Source organism: Nicotiana attenuata, unplaced genomic scaffold (genome assembly GCF_001879085.1).
Source record: "Nicotiana attenuata strain UT unplaced genomic scaffold, NIATTr2, whole genome shotgun sequence".
Taxonomy (NCBI): Eukaryota; Viridiplantae; Streptophyta; class Magnoliopsida; order Solanales; family Solanaceae; genus Nicotiana; species Nicotiana attenuata.
The window spans coordinates 1-16970 of NW_017675480.1; the positions used below are offsets into that span (position 1 = coordinate 1).

The window sequence follows — 16970 nt, forward strand, 5'->3', positions numbered from 1 at the left end:
CTTGCTTTTGAGAGCACAAAATTGTACAAGGAAATAATGAAGAGGTTGCATGACCAGAACATTGTTGAGCGACATTTCAAACCCGGGGACATGGTATTGCTCTACAACTCACGATTACGGTTGTTCCCTGGTAAGCTTAAGTCACGATGGTCTAGTCCATTTCAAGTGGTCGAAGTACTCCCTTCAGGGGCTGTGGAGATTGCCTCGGAGAAAGACTCTCACAGTTTAGAGTCAATGGGTAGCGATTGAAGTCATATGTAGGTATGAGTGAACCAAAAGAAGTGACAGAAATCCAATTGACAGAACCTCATAGGTCGAGCGAGCCTTAAATGCGCTTGTCTGCGTCGTGCCGCGATGTTAAATCAGGCGCTGGATGGGAGGCAACCCATTGAATTGTTGTAACCGTCGTGCCACGACATTAACTAAGGCGCTGGTTGGGAGGCAACCCAACGATAGTTGTAGTTGTTAATTGTGAGTTTTTACAACGTGTTAACCAATGCAGGTGACAATGTGTCACGACCCCAACCCCGGTCGTGATGGCGCCCATCACACTGCTAGGGAAGCCCGACCAATTCAACAACCTTAACCCTTTTTATACAGCTCATGATTCAATTAACACAAATAATTACTAAGTCATAATATTGAAACTCTGAAATATAGTTAAAACATGCGGAAAACCCAAGTAGAAATACTACTACACAGCCCAAAGAATCCGGTGTCACAAGTCTGAGCCTCTAATACATGAGTATCAACCTACTACATATCGTTCTCTAGAAATGCGGAAATAGAGCAAATAAGATAGAAGGAAGATCAGGACTGCGAACGTCAAATGCAGCTACCTTGAAACTTCCAGATATGATGCTAGGCAGAGAAGTCCTCACACAGCCTCAGGTGTACCTGGATCTGCACGCAAGGTGCAGGGAGTAATGTGAGTACTCTGACCCAGTGAGTAATAAACATAAATAAAGGATGAGAATAAGAAATCCTGAATAGGCACAAAGTAATTCTATAAATACAGCAACTTGAACCCAGTAGTATAAAATCAGTAAAATTAGTGAAAACAATTATGGAAAATCCCACAACAGATAAATAATTAAATGACAATCAAATATGCAATGCAACACATAGACCGGTAATCTCCAGTACCCGCTGCGACGTGCAGCCCGCTCCATTTATTTATCGTCGACGGCGCTCACTCGGGGTGTGCAGACTCGGGGAGGGGCCCCTTACGGCCCAAGCGCAATAATAAGCCATCTCGTGGCATCAACTAGGCCCTCGGCCTCATATCAATATCAATATCATACCGCTGCGGCGCGCAGCCCGATCCCATACTCAGTCCAAAATCACATAAGCCTCTCGGGCACATTAATATAGAAATATTCAGCCCAAACTTCATTTAAAAATATTAATTAAGTTTCTAGTTTGAGAAAAGTGGCTGAGTTTGCAAAAAATAGTATTAAATTCTAGGACTGAGTTCAATAAAATGTAGAAATGGTAAGAAACCAGTAACAACAATCCCTGAAGGATTTAATCAATTGGCACGAAGCCCAAATATAGCAATCAGCTCAATTAAAATAATAATAATAAGTGAATTTCAGTCAAATACGCAGTATATTCATCTAGCGGGACGGACCGAGTCACAATCCCTAATGGTGCTCTACCCCACGCTCGCTACCCGACGTGCAAGTCACCTCAATATAGCACTACGATGTGCAAACACGGGGTTTCAAACCCTCAGAACAGCATTTACATCTATTACTCACCTCAAGCCGGCCAAAATCCTAGCTCTCTATGCCCTTGCCTCTCAAATCGACCTCCTCGCGCGTCGAATATGACCAAAACCACAACGAATACGTCACATTATGCTATAGGATCAATACCCAATCGAAAATAATCGAAAAACATCAATAATCCCGAAATTGACAAATACCGAGCCCCGGGCCCACTTCTCGAAACTCAGAAATTTTTATAGAAAAGTGTTCTTCATCTTCTCCCGATTCCGTACATATAAAGAACACCAAAATCGGAGTCCGTTTGACCCCTCAAATCGACCCCTAAAGGTCTCATAATCTCAGGCCCCAAAATCCTATTTTTCTACTATTTTTCATGAATTAAAGGCTGGGATTATGGTCTTTAATCACCCATAAACGAGTTTTAATAATCAAATCACTTACCTCTGTGATACCCACTGATTTTCTCTCTTAAAAATCGCCTCAAAAGCTTCTTCCCGTTCAAAAATTGGAAGAAAACTCGATCTGCTCATTATAGGTATACTAATCACGCGTTTTACTGCTTCCAATAGATTCCTTGTGAAATTCTAATGAATTTAGGCTTTTGAATCACCCAATTTGACCTTATAATGAAGGAGATATGTAGGTTTTAAGATTTGCAAATAGTGCAAGTTTTTAATACGCGTCAGGGGCAATTTCGTCATTAACCTGAAAATCTGGGCAACCTTGGTAAAATGGCCATAAAATCCTCATACGATGTCCAAATTCGACGATTCTTTTTGCTACGGGTCCGTAATTACGATACGGATCTAATGCTTTATTCAAAACAGTAATCGGAGCTCATTTGTTCAATATGATATCATTTATGCTTGAAGAAACGACGTCGAAGCATAAGAAAAACGAGCACAACGCAGCCCAAACCTATCCGAAACTCACCCGAGCTCCTCGGGACCGCATACGAACATACTAACACGTCACATATGATCATTCAAACTTAGTTGCACTCTCAAAACACCAAAACTAACATCAAAACACCAAATTTACATCGGATTCAAGCCTAAGTTCTTCTAAAACTTCCGAAACACGCATTTGATCAAAAACCCAACCAAATCACCTCCGAATAGCCTGAAATTTTTCACACACATCCCAAATCACCTAACGAAGCTACAGCAACTCTCGAAATTCCATTCCGACCTTCGGATCAAAATCTCACCTATCAACCGGAATTCGCCAAAATACTAACTTCGCCCAATTCAAGCCTAATTCTTCACCGGACCTCCAAAATCACTTCCGATCACGCTCCTAAGTCACAAATCATCCCCCGAAGCTAACCGAATCGTCGGAATACACATCCGAGCCCTCTAACTCATAGGTCAACATCCGGTTGACTTTTCCAAAACAAGTCTTCCTTAAAGAGACTAAGTGTCTCATTTCCTTCCAAAAATCAACCCAATTCAACTCGTTCACACAAGACACTGATAATGAAGCATAACGAAGCAGGAAATGGGGGAAACGGAGCGGTTCTCATGAGACGACGGGTCGGGTCGTCACAGAATAGTGGATGAGCTCTTCTTAGTGTTCATTTCACCAAAAAATCTGATTGCATCCTCAGTTTCAGATGCTTGAATAAACCATTGATCAGGTCATTGTAAGCTGAGAATCAAATCCTCGGTCTATTTCTCGTTTTGATATCAAATCCAGCATGTAATTGCTTCATCTAAGCTTTCTTCACTGCATAATCCACTAATGATAGATGAATTGCAAAAGAATCCATTTCTCCTCCATCATTTTCATATCTCAACAAAGTCAAAACCTTTTTCAGATACCCATTCTCAGACAACCCGTGAATTAAACTTCCAAAAGATGTGGGATTAGGTACAGAACCACTCTCGGTCAAGAAATTCAAAGTGAAACTCCTCAAACCAACCTCTCATTAATATTGTAACTACTAGGACTGCTACAGACTTTCCTTCCAATCAGCTCCCACAACTCAGAACATGTTCTAATCTTCCCAACCTTACAACAGCTATTGAGTGTGTACTATATACCACAACATCAAGTAAATTCAATATTCTTGTTCAGGGTTGAGTATGCATTTACTTTCAATCGCATTAACATAGCCAGTCCACACAACAAATGAATCAAGGAACTACAAGCAAACACATCCATCCTCTTTAATCTATCCTACCCCAAAGCTCCAATTCCTCGTTAAATTTGCCAAACCTACAAAAACCACTGATTATCTCATTAAAGAAACCAATTGGCAACACGTGTGATCCCCTTATCAACCGCTGCCAAATATCCTTAGTTCCTTAAGAATCACTATTTCTGAAAATCCCATCAATTAAAACACTGAAGCGGGTTATTTCCGAACACAACCCTCTCTCAAACATATCATCAAACACCTTTAGAGCTTCATCTAAATGGGCATGCAAAAGAACTTCAAGTTACTCTCCTACATCCAGTCCAACAACTGTTTCACGGTACAAAATTGGCTCCTTTTAACTGTTTAAATAAGAAGTTTTAAGTTTCCAATTTGGAGACACGCCCATACGTATTTAAGATCATAAGTGCCCCAAAAAAAATTGTTAAAGTAGCACACACTATCCAGTTTTCGGACGGATAATTGAAAAATAGGTCGTGTTTGCAAGGTTATTGGAATATAGCAACTATTTCGCTGAAAAACAAAAAGTTCCAGCATAATATGTTGAATTATGGAGCTCCTACGTATAAACTTCCGGCATATTATGTTGGAAGTATCGCATTATGAAGTTCCAGCACATAATATACTGGAATCTCATATGATTCGAACTCCAATTTTTCCGGATTTGTAAGGGTGTTTTTGTTCAGATTTTATCATTTACATGAAAAAATTGCTAAATTTCGATTACTTTTGAAACTGTGGCTATTTTTCAATTACCAGTTGTAAATTTGGCTAATTTTGATTTTTTTTCCAAAAAAAAAATCTATTTTATTTCGTGCTCAATCAAATACTATCACATAAAAAGTATGAAATAAATAATCCATTTATCTCAATTTATTTGGCACTCTTTTCTTTTAGCCTGTCTCAAACAGAAACGTTTATTTATTTAAAAATAATTTAATCTGATACGCCCTATTTTACCGTTAAAATATCATGGTATAGCCAGTTTTCATACTGGTCAATGAAAAATAGCCAGCGTTTATCAAGTCAATGAAATATAGCTACTATTTTGCTGCAACAGGGACCGGTCCAGTATAATATACGGGAGTTCTGGTGCATTTGTGTACGAACTCCAGCATATTATGCTGGACCGGTATACTTTGCTAACTCCTGTAAAATTTGCGGGAGACTGGAGCACTGGTGCTCCAAACTCCAGTATATTATACTGGACAATTATACTTGCTGGAACTCCCGTAAAATTTGCGGGAGTTCCAGCATAATTATGCTTGAACTCCCGTAAAATTTGCGGGAGTTCCAGCATAGTTATCCTGGAACTACCGTAAAATTTGCGGGAGTTCAAGCATACTTATGCTGGAACTCCCGTAAAATTTGCGGGCGTATTTTTCTGGATTTTGAACAGTATTTTCGCTCAGATTTAAAGTGGCTAAATTTCGATGACTTTTGAAACTTGGCTATTTTTCAACGACCAGTGGTAAATCTGGCTATTTTTGAATTTCTCCCTATTTTACCTTTAATGTGATGCTTTATTGCCACAAATATATTTATAGCTTATTTTAGATCATAAGTTTTACAAATTATTTTTTTTTAACGACTAGAAAGTACGTAATAAATAGTGTAGCTCTACATAAAGCACTTGTAAATGTAATGGAGTCCTAGTAAAAATCAAAAATCAAGGAAAAGAGCAGTAAAGATTTCCATGTGTTATGCAGACCCCATCCAAACCTCTGTTTTTAAAGGCAGAATTGGAACTCGTCCGGGGCTCGCCCGGGGGCGGAGCGCTCATAAAACACCCCTAGGTTTATGTGTGGGGTTTAGTTCCGTGAGACTTACGCCTCGGCCACCGGAGCTTACGCCCCGGACACGCCCAACGCCCAGGGTACTGGCTCGCCTAATAGAACTTATGCAATTGTATGTAACTAACCTTGTAAATCCTCAAATTTTCTTAACATATCATTGACTATTCAAAATTACTTTTTTCTTATTTATAAATCATTAAGTTGAGAGTATTTTATGTCATAATTAAAATAAATATTATTGCACGTTATCCACTAAGGCTGCTATGATAGCAAATTTTAAATAATCTTTCATTTCAAAAGTATTTATTTATTAACTTTTGTTTTCGTCTTTACTATATACTAGTCAATAATTTCTTTTATAATTATTTTTTTCACGTATACGAGATAAAATAATTATTAATTTAATATCTCAGTATTAGCTAGTGTAAATAGTTATCATGATATTGTATGGTGAATTATGTGTCATTTTATTAACTTGCCGAAACTTAAAAATAAATGATGCTAGAGAATCATATTTAATATGAATTATATTTTTATATAAATTCTCTCTCAAATAGAAAGCATATTAAATAAAAGAAGTATTTTAAGTAAATATCAAATTATAATATTGAAATTCTTTCAAGATTTATTACTCCATAAGAGATACATATAAGATTTCATATCGAATACATTACTTTTGATGTTTGAGTTATAATGACGTTGCAACTAATTTGCATATTATGATATATGTCATACTTTTCGTATTATTCATAGTCGAATTATAATTTGTAAATATTTTAAATAGATTATTTGTTATAATTTTGTGATTTTGATGTAATTTTTATAATTATTTTTTATTTTATACTATCTTAAAATTCTTGAAATTAATAAAATTTAAAGATCTGTGGGACTTACGCCTCATGTCTCAGGGCATACGCCTCGCCTCATCAGAAGTAAAACGCCTCGCCTCACGCCCCGTCTTTTAAAACATTGATCCAAACATCCCTAGTGGCTGTTGGAAAAAGGGAGCAAATCCCTAATGTTTTCAAGAAAATCTTTGTCAGCCATTTCCACTATAGAGGAGGTTTTAATGGGTAGAAAAAGTCGACATGCCATAGGATTTCGAGCCTCTTCTGTTACATCTTTTTTTCATCTTTCCTTTCTATTGAATTGTATGAGGAGGGCATGTTAAAGATTTGTTCTTTAATTTTGTCACTTTTTGACTTTGGTTAGCATATTTTGATCATTGAACCTTTTAACCAAGAGAATTTTTGGAGCTGGCCGGCTTGATTACTTTGATTTCCCATTTAGATGAGTAAAACACCTCACTACTTGAGATATAATCATTACTTTGTCCATTTATGTTCTCTCAAAAATAAACACGGAGCTGATGAAATTACGATATTTACCTAATTCAAGCCAGTGCATGAATATATCGTATACTTTAATTTCAAAATGACTACAGTAAAAATCTATTATTACTTTTTTTTACTCAGCTTATATGAACTTGTGAGACCATAATCATCACTAACCGATATGGTGGCAAAATGGTGAAAAGAAAATAATTACCCACCCATATTATCCATTAAAAATAGGTTGAATAATGAATTTTTTAAAAACCAGTCAAATATGGATAAGAGCCATATTATTCATTTAGAAAATGGATAACTAATGGATAACTAATAAGTTTAATTTTTACATTTGTAAAGCCTCAAAATGGGGAAAGACTAGAAAATTCTTTAAAAAGTAATCGTATTCAAGAAGCTATGGATAATATGGATATTCATATTATCCGCTAATTAACCCGTTTTTTATCCGTATTAAATATGGATCAGGTCAGATAATTATCCGTTTTTGAATTACTATCAATTATTTAACCCGTTTATATCTGATCCGACCCGCCCATTTAACCGAATAAAGGACTATGGCAAGTACAGCGAACGAACAATGGTATGAATTTTATAAGGAACTTCTCTGAGATTGAAGCTTAGGTCATTTACTCCCTCCGTTTCAATTAACGTGAACTTGTTTGACTGGGCACGGAGTTTGAAAAAAAATGAAGACTTTTGGAATGTGCGGTTCTAAACATGTCAAAAAGGGGCCAGAATGTTTGTGTGGTTATAAAAGTTTCTCATTAATTGTAAGTTTAAGTTAAATTATTACCAAATTTAGAAAGGAGTTATTCTTTTTAGAACGGACCAAAAAGGAAATAAATTCACATAAACTGAAACACGGAGAGTATATCTCAACTATTTCATGGAGGACATACTACCTCCGACCAATAAAGGTATCAAATATTTATATTCGCCAAAACTTAGAGAGATAGAATGAAATAACCTTAAGTATTTTGTCTCTATTGAAATTGCCTTGCCTTCCATGGTTTTTATTAATTGACAACTAAGCCACACCTGTAGCCTATAGCAGCAAAGTCCTGCATTCCCTTCAAAACTTAGGCCAAACTTTTACTTTGTTCAAGAAATAAAAATCCTGACTGTACATTGCTACACTTGTACACTGCTACAAATTGCTTGAGAATCAGTTAAAAATTATATGCAGGTGCCGCATTAGTTACAGCTGGGAAATACAAGATAGTATTAGATACCATTGCAGAAGGTCTATCAAGATTCAAGAGAGAAGGACAAGCTAAGATGAAAAATAATACTACTCTAGTAAGACTTTACATTGCCACAGATGCACAAATTTATTAACTTCAAAAATTAAGCAATAACCCCTCAAAAGATACAGACCCCAATCAATCAAGAAATAAGCTGTAATGCTATCCACGGACCAAGCTCATGTTTTGTACACCACATATACCAATTCAGATAAACTTTTATATACGTCCAAGGAAGAAAGATTCAGGTTTTCTACTCAATCTCTATTTGAATCTTCATCTGTGTAAATTACAGTCTCTCCAAAATGAGCAATCTGATTCTTTGACATCCAATACTCTCAGCTAAGTTTGTTGGTAACAACCATATCGTGTCAATATCAGTTCTCCGAAAACAACCCAAGAAAATTGGATTACTCCCAAACTTATCTGATTGAACTACCATAGAGCCTCTTAACAACAAGTCCATGCGAAAACCTCAAACAGAACTGACTTAGTCTCACGCTTGTTACCAAGAAAGATAACTGACTTGTAGTACACCCAGAGCCTCAAATTGGATTCCTGGATTGAGAGGAAGTAAAATGAGGAGAAAATAATAATTGTCAGTTCCAATGAGGTACAAACAGGGAACTATACAACTTCATGTTAAGCAGAACACTGCCTGTGTGACTTTGCTTTTACCTAAAAACTAACAAAGTCAAAATGCTCATTTGATCAACCACATTATTGTTTTTCTTTTTTGGGTGGGTGATCCACTACGTTTTGTTTCCTTGACAAGGACTACTCTGCAAAGAGTTATCGACAATGACCAACACACAATAATGAACTCAACAAGCAACAATCATGAAATCACTAATGTAAAGTGAAGGCTTGTATTAAGGTAATCCAGAGACCGAGCAAGTATAGCACTCGTATTAAGCAGAATCACAATGATCAATGTGACACCTCCAAATAGCTTGGAGTTCCATGTATCCAGAATCTCAATAAGTTAGCCATCAACTTTTTGCAAATTCAGGTCATTGTTAAGATAGTCAAATCAGATTTGTTTCTGACTGTAGTTGATATACTCATGGAGGTGGATCTTCAGTTCCTCATATAAAAGTTTTCAAGGATATAATTACAAGTTGTAGGAGCATACTTTCACGGGCGAGATTGCCATATCCTGGCGGTTAAATATGTGAAGAAAGGATTCAAACATAAAACTTGGAAGACAGATAAGTAGACAACTGAAGCACCATGAAACTGGTATCAAGTGAGATTGCAGATCCTTAACTGTCGTACTGCCAAATATGACAGTTAAGTCACCATTTTCTTTATTGGAACTATTGTAAAAAAGGAAAATGGAATATACAGGTGAACATGGAATTTAGGAGGTAAGATTTAATAAACAAATTTAATCAGCAAAAAGGAAAAAAGAAGTAAAAGACAAGAAGAAAAAGTACCAAATCCAAAACAAGCATATACAGATATAGTTACCTTACTCAACTAAGACATGAAGCTAATTCATTGAGAACGAAACAAAAAGAAAATGAGATAGACATCAAGAAGAAAGGACTAGAGCCAAAGAAAATACTTTTCAGGTTATATTAGAATAAATCCAAGAACTTATGACAAATGCATCGTCAAAAAATACAATAACACAAGTGATATATAATAACAAATGCGACAAAATTAACATTTTAATCAAAAGAAACACCAAGGACCTTGGATATCACTACAGTCGAAGCACGCTCCTCCCATTTGGCCTAGTTTGCGCAGGTAAATTTCTCCGGCTGCCTCTCATTGGAGCAAAATGGAACCGCAAGAATCCATTTTCCATATGGTTAGGCGAATACCTTGCGCTCCGATTCCTCTCCAACACAAAATCATCTTTCTTTTTACCATGACCATTAGCATCAATGCCAAGATTCCTCACATTACCAAAAGATCCACCACCAATATTAGTTGAATTCCTCCAACTAACACTGCTATTACTCCTAAACATATTCCTATTAAGACCCCCTCTTAAATCACCATTAGTCTCCCTCCTTATGTCTTGCCAAGATCCTGAAAATGACCTCTCCACCCCATTTGATCTACTATACCTGTCCTCTTCCTCATCTTTGTTCCCATTACTTTTCCTATGTATAAAACCCCATATATTCCACGCCCACTTCTTCGATTTTTTTGACCCTTTACGTTCCCCAATCCCAATCCCAGAAGCATTATCCTTAAACCCTGTCAATTCAAAAGTCTCCGTTAAATCATCCCTTAGAGAATTGGAATTTGAATTTGAATTCGAGTCCCTCTCAGGCAGAACTTTAGCATTGGAAACTGCTTTCATCTCATCAATCTCTGCCACTACAGCAGCTGCTGTTTTCCTAATTGAGTTAGATCTATCAAGGCTCTTCCTCCGCCTGGACGACGAATCCAAGTAATAGTCCCTAGTCTGAACAGACCCTCCAGGCATATCACTATCACCATCCTCATTGATGCAGCTCACTGAAACACGCGGCTCTTCCACCGGAATTTGGTCATCAGCCCGTGGAACATGAACCACTGGCACATCTTCTATCACTGAAACCATAGGCGGGATGATCCTCGGAAGGCTCCTCGCGACAAAATGGGCATCACAAGAAGCTCGTGGCTCGTCGAAAGAGTACCTGGGATCATCAACACTAATCCTCCCAATATCGAGAGAAAATCGAGGTTCAGTGTCACAAGACCTTCTTCCGAATCCATAATAATCAGCAATTTCCGATTGAGTGTCCCTGTTGTTGTATTTCCTCCTCGAAATGGGGTTCTCCAATGAGAGTGTAGTAGATGAGTTGTTGTCACCATTGTTTCGTTTTTTCGCCTTCTGTTTTCGCCTCCAGTTGTGCCATTTCTTGCTGAAAACTGAAGCAGCTGATAAGAAGCTTCCTGCAATTTCCTTCAAGTCCCTTCCTCCTCCTGAAGTCTGCTTTTTCGCCTGCGAAGAATCGAGATCTATATGATCTTTCATCGGCTTTAGTAATATATCTCCATTCACTACCTCTTCTTCCACAATTTCTGCAAAACTGTTTTCCACAGGGGACTCTTCAGTTATTTCTTCATTTACCACATTTCCGTTATCTCTGTGGTTGGCGTTATCGTTTTCTGGTTCGTCTTCCTCTTCTTCTTTAGACTCGAGGACGGGTCTATTGACAAAAGCATCAGCAGTATTCTCAGAATGAGGGTTTAGGGAGGAGGTCTTTTTTGTGTCTTCGTCAAGGGAAAATAAGGAGCAGAGAGTGTTACGGACTCGTACGTCACAGGACTTACGTTGGGGCTCAAAACTAGAACCACTCAAGAAGCTTAACGCCTCGTTTTTGGAAGCGGAAAAGGACTTAGTGCGACGAAGTTCGGGGAAAAATGAAGTGGGTTTAGAAGTTTTAGAGAAAAGGGATTTGAGGACAGAGGAAGAAGAAGAAGGGTTATTATTAGTAGAGGAAGAAGAAGAAGGATCTAAAGTAGTGAGGCGTTCGCAGAGACATTCAGGACAAAATCCGGAGAACTGTTCATGTGGGTGTCGGTCACAGCTGAAGGAGGAACGAGGAGGCTGCGCCGGCGGTGGCAGTGGCGGTGGCGGTGGTTGCGTTGGGTCAGCAGTAGTGGTGGGATTCATACCAGGTGGTAATGTGCAATGCGCACGCTGCTCATGTTACTGTAAATAGAAAGTGAGAAAGGAAACAAAATGCTGTGTGATTGTGATTTGTGAATTAAGCTGTTGTTGTTGAGAGCTTTGGGTTCTCTTCTTACAACGGGCAAAGTAAAGAGACAGCAAAAAGAAGAAGAGAATTGAAGGGAGAGAGAAATTAAAGCAGAAAGAAAATGAAGAATGAAATGAAAATCTGTCCTCTCTCCGTTCTCTTAACGGAAACTCAATACTGTAATGACTTCTGTATCCTCCCTAATCTTTTTTTTAAACATTATTCTATTGTTCTGTTTGACCAACCATTACAGTCCCGTTGTTATCAACTGGTTATACTAATGAGCTACAGCGGAAAATAGATGAATTCCACGACAAAAGATGTCCATATTTATCTTTTTTTATTTTTTAACATAGTTTAAAACCATTCTCAGATTGGAGCTCAATTAAGAGTGAAAGTAAAAAATGAGAGTTTTAGGTAATATTAAACCAAAACTCTAACAAACAGCAAAATTGCTTAATATCAACTAGTTAAGGTCAAATTTACCCTTTTCACTTACAGTTCCTTTGGATGTAATATCTATTGAACAATTATCATTTGATCCTCATATCAAAGGTGACTTCTTAAAATGTCTATTTTACCTTCTAATTCTTATCTCTAATTTTTGTTCTTTAATACAGTAACATTTTTTATTTTAATTTGTATTATCGACTTACCTGTAGACAAATTAAACAAACTTTTTTCGAAACCCAAAAAAGTGAGAAGTAGTAGTCAAGCATATAAGTTAATGACGTTCAATAGTGAAATAAATGAGAAAAAACTACAATAAATAATTTACTCGTATCAGTAATTTTATTAATAGCAATCAAAACTCAATCTATTTACAAAATTGAAAATAAAAAAGAGTGAAAATTTATAAATTAATTATACAATGGAGATAGTAAAAAATATTGGTAAAAAAAATAAAGGTAAATTTTATAATAAATTTGCAAAAATGATCTATTTACACTTTACATGAACTTTACTTATAATTTAGAAAACATCTAGTAATAACGATCAAAAGTCAAAAATTCATAAACACATAGAGAATAATAATTATAGTGGAACTTAAAATCATACGCACACCTGACATACACTATATGCATAATAATAATAATAATAATAATAATAATAATAATAATAATAATAATAATAATAATAATAATAATAATAATAACAACAACAACAACAACAACAACAACAACAACAATAATAATAATAATAATAATAATAATAATTAGGTAGCAATATATTTTGTAATAAATCATAATATGTTTATTTTATTTATAATGTTAGTGAACTTTGATTAAATATATCATAAGATATAATATTTTTAACTTATGAATAAATATCTGCATAAAAAATATCTAAACAATATAAAAAAGATATTACATGTTGTTAAAATAGATATTACATCGATTTTAACAATATACAAAATAGATATTGTGTAGGATGAAAGGATGAAAATGACAATTACTCAAAGTTGAAGGATGAGTTTGATTTTTAGAATAAACTTTGGGATGTAAATGATTTTTACCCTTTTAAATATGATATTGATATGTTTTTGATTGTTAGTTAAATTTTATTATCGTTTCCTTAAATCCGTCATTACGTAACAACGAAAAGTGTTACTTGATGTAACGATCGATATGGTGTGGTCGTGTCATTACCTTATTTTGGTCTCTCATTTTGCCATTTCCTTATTATTCAATAATTATATTTTATCCTTTACCCAACCTTCTTATATAATAATTATACCTCATACCCTACTTTTTCTTTGTAATAATGCAAGTTTATTCTTTATATTGTTGGGACATGATATAATAAAACGACGGCAAACGATTATCCAAAATATTCATCAAAATAATATAGTACAATATAATTTTAACAGCTCAGCCCACAAGTGATATTGTCCGTTTTGGACCTAGGCTCGCACGGCTTTAAAATGCGTCATTGGGGTCTAAAAGCTTGCTTATGTAATGAAACGATAAATAAGAATATTGCAAAGAAAGAGAGATAATTCTTATTGATTTGGGGTGAATTACAATGGAATAGAACACTTCTATTTATAGGAAAAAGTGGCTTAGCCACTAAATAACAAACCCTAGTATCTCTCTAAAATATAGACATTCACCTTAAATATAATTATATTTATAACATTCCTCCTTGAATGTCTATTCAACAGATAATGTGCCTCGTTAAATCCTTAACCAAAATAAAACCTAGTGGAAAAAAAATTCAGTGAAGGAAAAAGAGTACACATGTTTAGAAATACGTCTTTTGGTTGCCTCATTAAAAACCTTGCAAGAAAAGTCCAGTGGGACAAAATCTTGTAAGGAAAAAGGAGTACAACGTGTATTAACTCCCCCTGATGAGAGCATCAATTCACATTTTTCAGCCTTCACATCCCAATCTTGTACACTAGCTTCTTGAAGGTTGACGTCGGTAAAGATTTAGTGAAAAAATCAGCCATATATCACTTTAACGAATCTTTTGCACATTGATATCACCATTCTTTTGAAGATCATATGTGAAAAATAACTTCGGTGAAATGTGCTTTGTCCTATCTACTTTTATGAATCCTCCCTTCAATAGGGCTATGCATGTTGCATTGTCTTCATACAAAATCGTGGGTAGTTTGTCACACTTCAAACCATATTTTTCTCGAGTAAGATGTATTATAAACCTTAACCTTACACATTCTCGGCTTACTTCATGAATAGCAATTATCTCAGCATGATTAGATGAAGTAGCCAGGATTGACTGCTTAGTCGATCGACAAGATATGGCAATGCCTCCAAATGTAAACACATAGCCCGTTTGAGATCGAGCCTTGTGTGGGTCAGATAAATATCTAGCATCGGCATTACCGACAGGATCGGGGCCGCAATCGGAAAATAAGCCCATATCGATAGTCCCTTTTAGATACTGCAATATGTGTTTGATTCCATTCTAATGTCTCCTTGTAGGAGCAGAACTATGCCTTTCTAAGACATTAACTGAAAAAGTTATGTCAGGCCTTGTAGTGTTAGCAAGATACATTAGTGCACCAATTACACTAAGATATGGTACTTCAGGACCAAGAATCTCTTCATTTCTTTCTTGAGGTCGGAACGGATCCTTATTCACATCAAGTGATCGAACAACCATCAGAGTACTTAATGGATGTGCTCCATCCATGTAAAACCGTTTTAATACCTTTTCTGTGTAGGCAGATTGATGAATAAAAATCTCGTTTGCCAAACGTTCAATTTGCAAACCGAGATATAATTTTGTATTTTCGATATCTTTTATCTCAAATTCCTTCTTTAAATAATCAATTTCCTTTTGGAGTTCTATAGGAGTTCCAATAAGGTTTATGTCATCAACAAATACGGCAAGCACAACAATCCTGATGTTGTTTTCTTTATAAAAACACATGGACAAATGGCATCATTTATATAACCTTCCTTTAATAAATACTCACTAAGACGGTTATACCACATTCGTCATAATCACTTTAGATCGTACAAAGATATTTGCAATTTGATTGAAAATATTTCCCCGGATTTTGAATTATGTGCGTCAGGCATTTTAAATCCCTCGGGAACTTTCATGCATATCTCATTATCAAGTGAGTCGTAAAGGTAGGCTGTAACCACATCCATTAAATGTATGTCAAGATTTTCATGGACAGTAAAACTAATGAGATAACGGAATATTATAGCATCCATAACTGGAGAATACATCTTTTTATAATCGATATCAAGTATTTGTGAAAATCCCTGTGCAACAAGGCGTGCCTTATATCTTTGTACCTAATTTTTCTCATTCCTTTTACGTACAAATACCCATTTATAGCCAATAGGCTTAACACCATTACGTGTTTGGAATACAAGCCCAAAAACATCACGTTTCGCAAGTGAAACCAACTCGGATTGGATTGTTTCTTGCCACTTTGGCCAATCACGTCTCTGTCGACGTTCTCCAACAGATTGAGGTTCAAGATCCTCACTATTTTGCATAATGCTAGATGCAATATTGTATGCAAAGACATAATCCACCACTATATCCAATCGATTCAAATTTGTCTCAATATCGATTGGGTTTATTGATAGTTCCTTATTTTCTTGAGTCTCATACTTAGTGATTTCCTCGTGAATCTCAGGATTGGTTAAATCGTAGATTTCTTCATGACACTCTTTCTTAGTATCATCTTGATCATTTGTTTTTCTTTTTCTAGGATTTCGATCCTTAGAAAACCCAATGGTCTGCCACGCTTTAGGCGTGCTTTTGACTCATTAGCTATGACACTAGTGTCACGACCCCGGTTCGCCCTCCGTGAACCATCATGACGGCACCTAATCTCTACGACTAGGTAAGCCTAACAATGCGGAAAATAAACAAAACTTGCGGAAGAAATAATTAAGAACCGAAATAGTGAAATAAAACAGTGTCTGAAATGCCGCTCGGCATACACAATATCAACTCTCGAAACTAATAACATTTCCCAAAACCCGGAATCTCATGATCACAAGCATTTGAATGTCAAATAGTATCTAATTCCAGAATATCTAACAAAGAAAGGAAACAGAAGGGCTAATACTTAAAGCAAGAGTAGAAAGGGACTCTTCGGTCTGCGGACACGGCAGATATACCTCGGAGTCTCTACAAGCGCCTCGCCTCAAGCGTGATAAGTCTGAGTCGCAGTACCTAGATCTGCACATGAAAAACATGCGCAGAAAGGGCATGAGTACACCATAGCGGTACTCAGTAAGTGCCAAGCCTAACCTCGGTCGGGTAGTGACGAGGAAGGTCAGGGCCTTACTGAGGTTAAAGGAAATACAAGATATAATAACAATGTAGAATAAGACGGTGTGCTTAAGTGCAACAGTAAAAAGGTAACACAGGATAGAAGAACAACAACAACTTTGACAGAAACAAAGTAATCATGGAAAAACAAATACAGCTCAACGCAGAGATAACAACCGGGGGATCTCCCAGGATACCGTCCTGTAGTCC

At 36.3% G+C, this 16970-nt stretch overlaps 1 protein-coding gene across 1 annotated transcript; it reads right to left on the reverse strand.

Annotated features, from left to right (window-relative positions):
• Nucleotides 1–8184: 8184 nt before the first annotated feature.
• Nucleotides 8185–12193, reverse strand: LOC109220123 (UPF0503 protein At3g09070, chloroplastic-like). The gene is made up of 2 exons (XM_019384588.1): nucleotides 9984–12193; nucleotides 8185–8841 (listed from the first exon to the last, which is right to left on the reverse strand). Exon 1 carries the CDS (start codon nucleotides 11903–11905, stop codon nucleotides 9995–9997), a length of 1911 nt encoding a protein of 636 aa, XP_019240133.1. The 5' UTR covers nucleotides 11906–12193; the 3' UTR covers nucleotides 8185–8841; nucleotides 9984–9994.
• Nucleotides 12194–16970: the final 4777 nt, after the last annotated feature.

Bases quoted from the DNA above. Each gene is read 5' to 3' on its own strand.
- LOC109220123 (XM_019384588.1), bottom strand. From the start codon at position 11,905: ATGAATCCCACCACTACTGCTGACCCAACGCAACCACCGCCACCGCCA.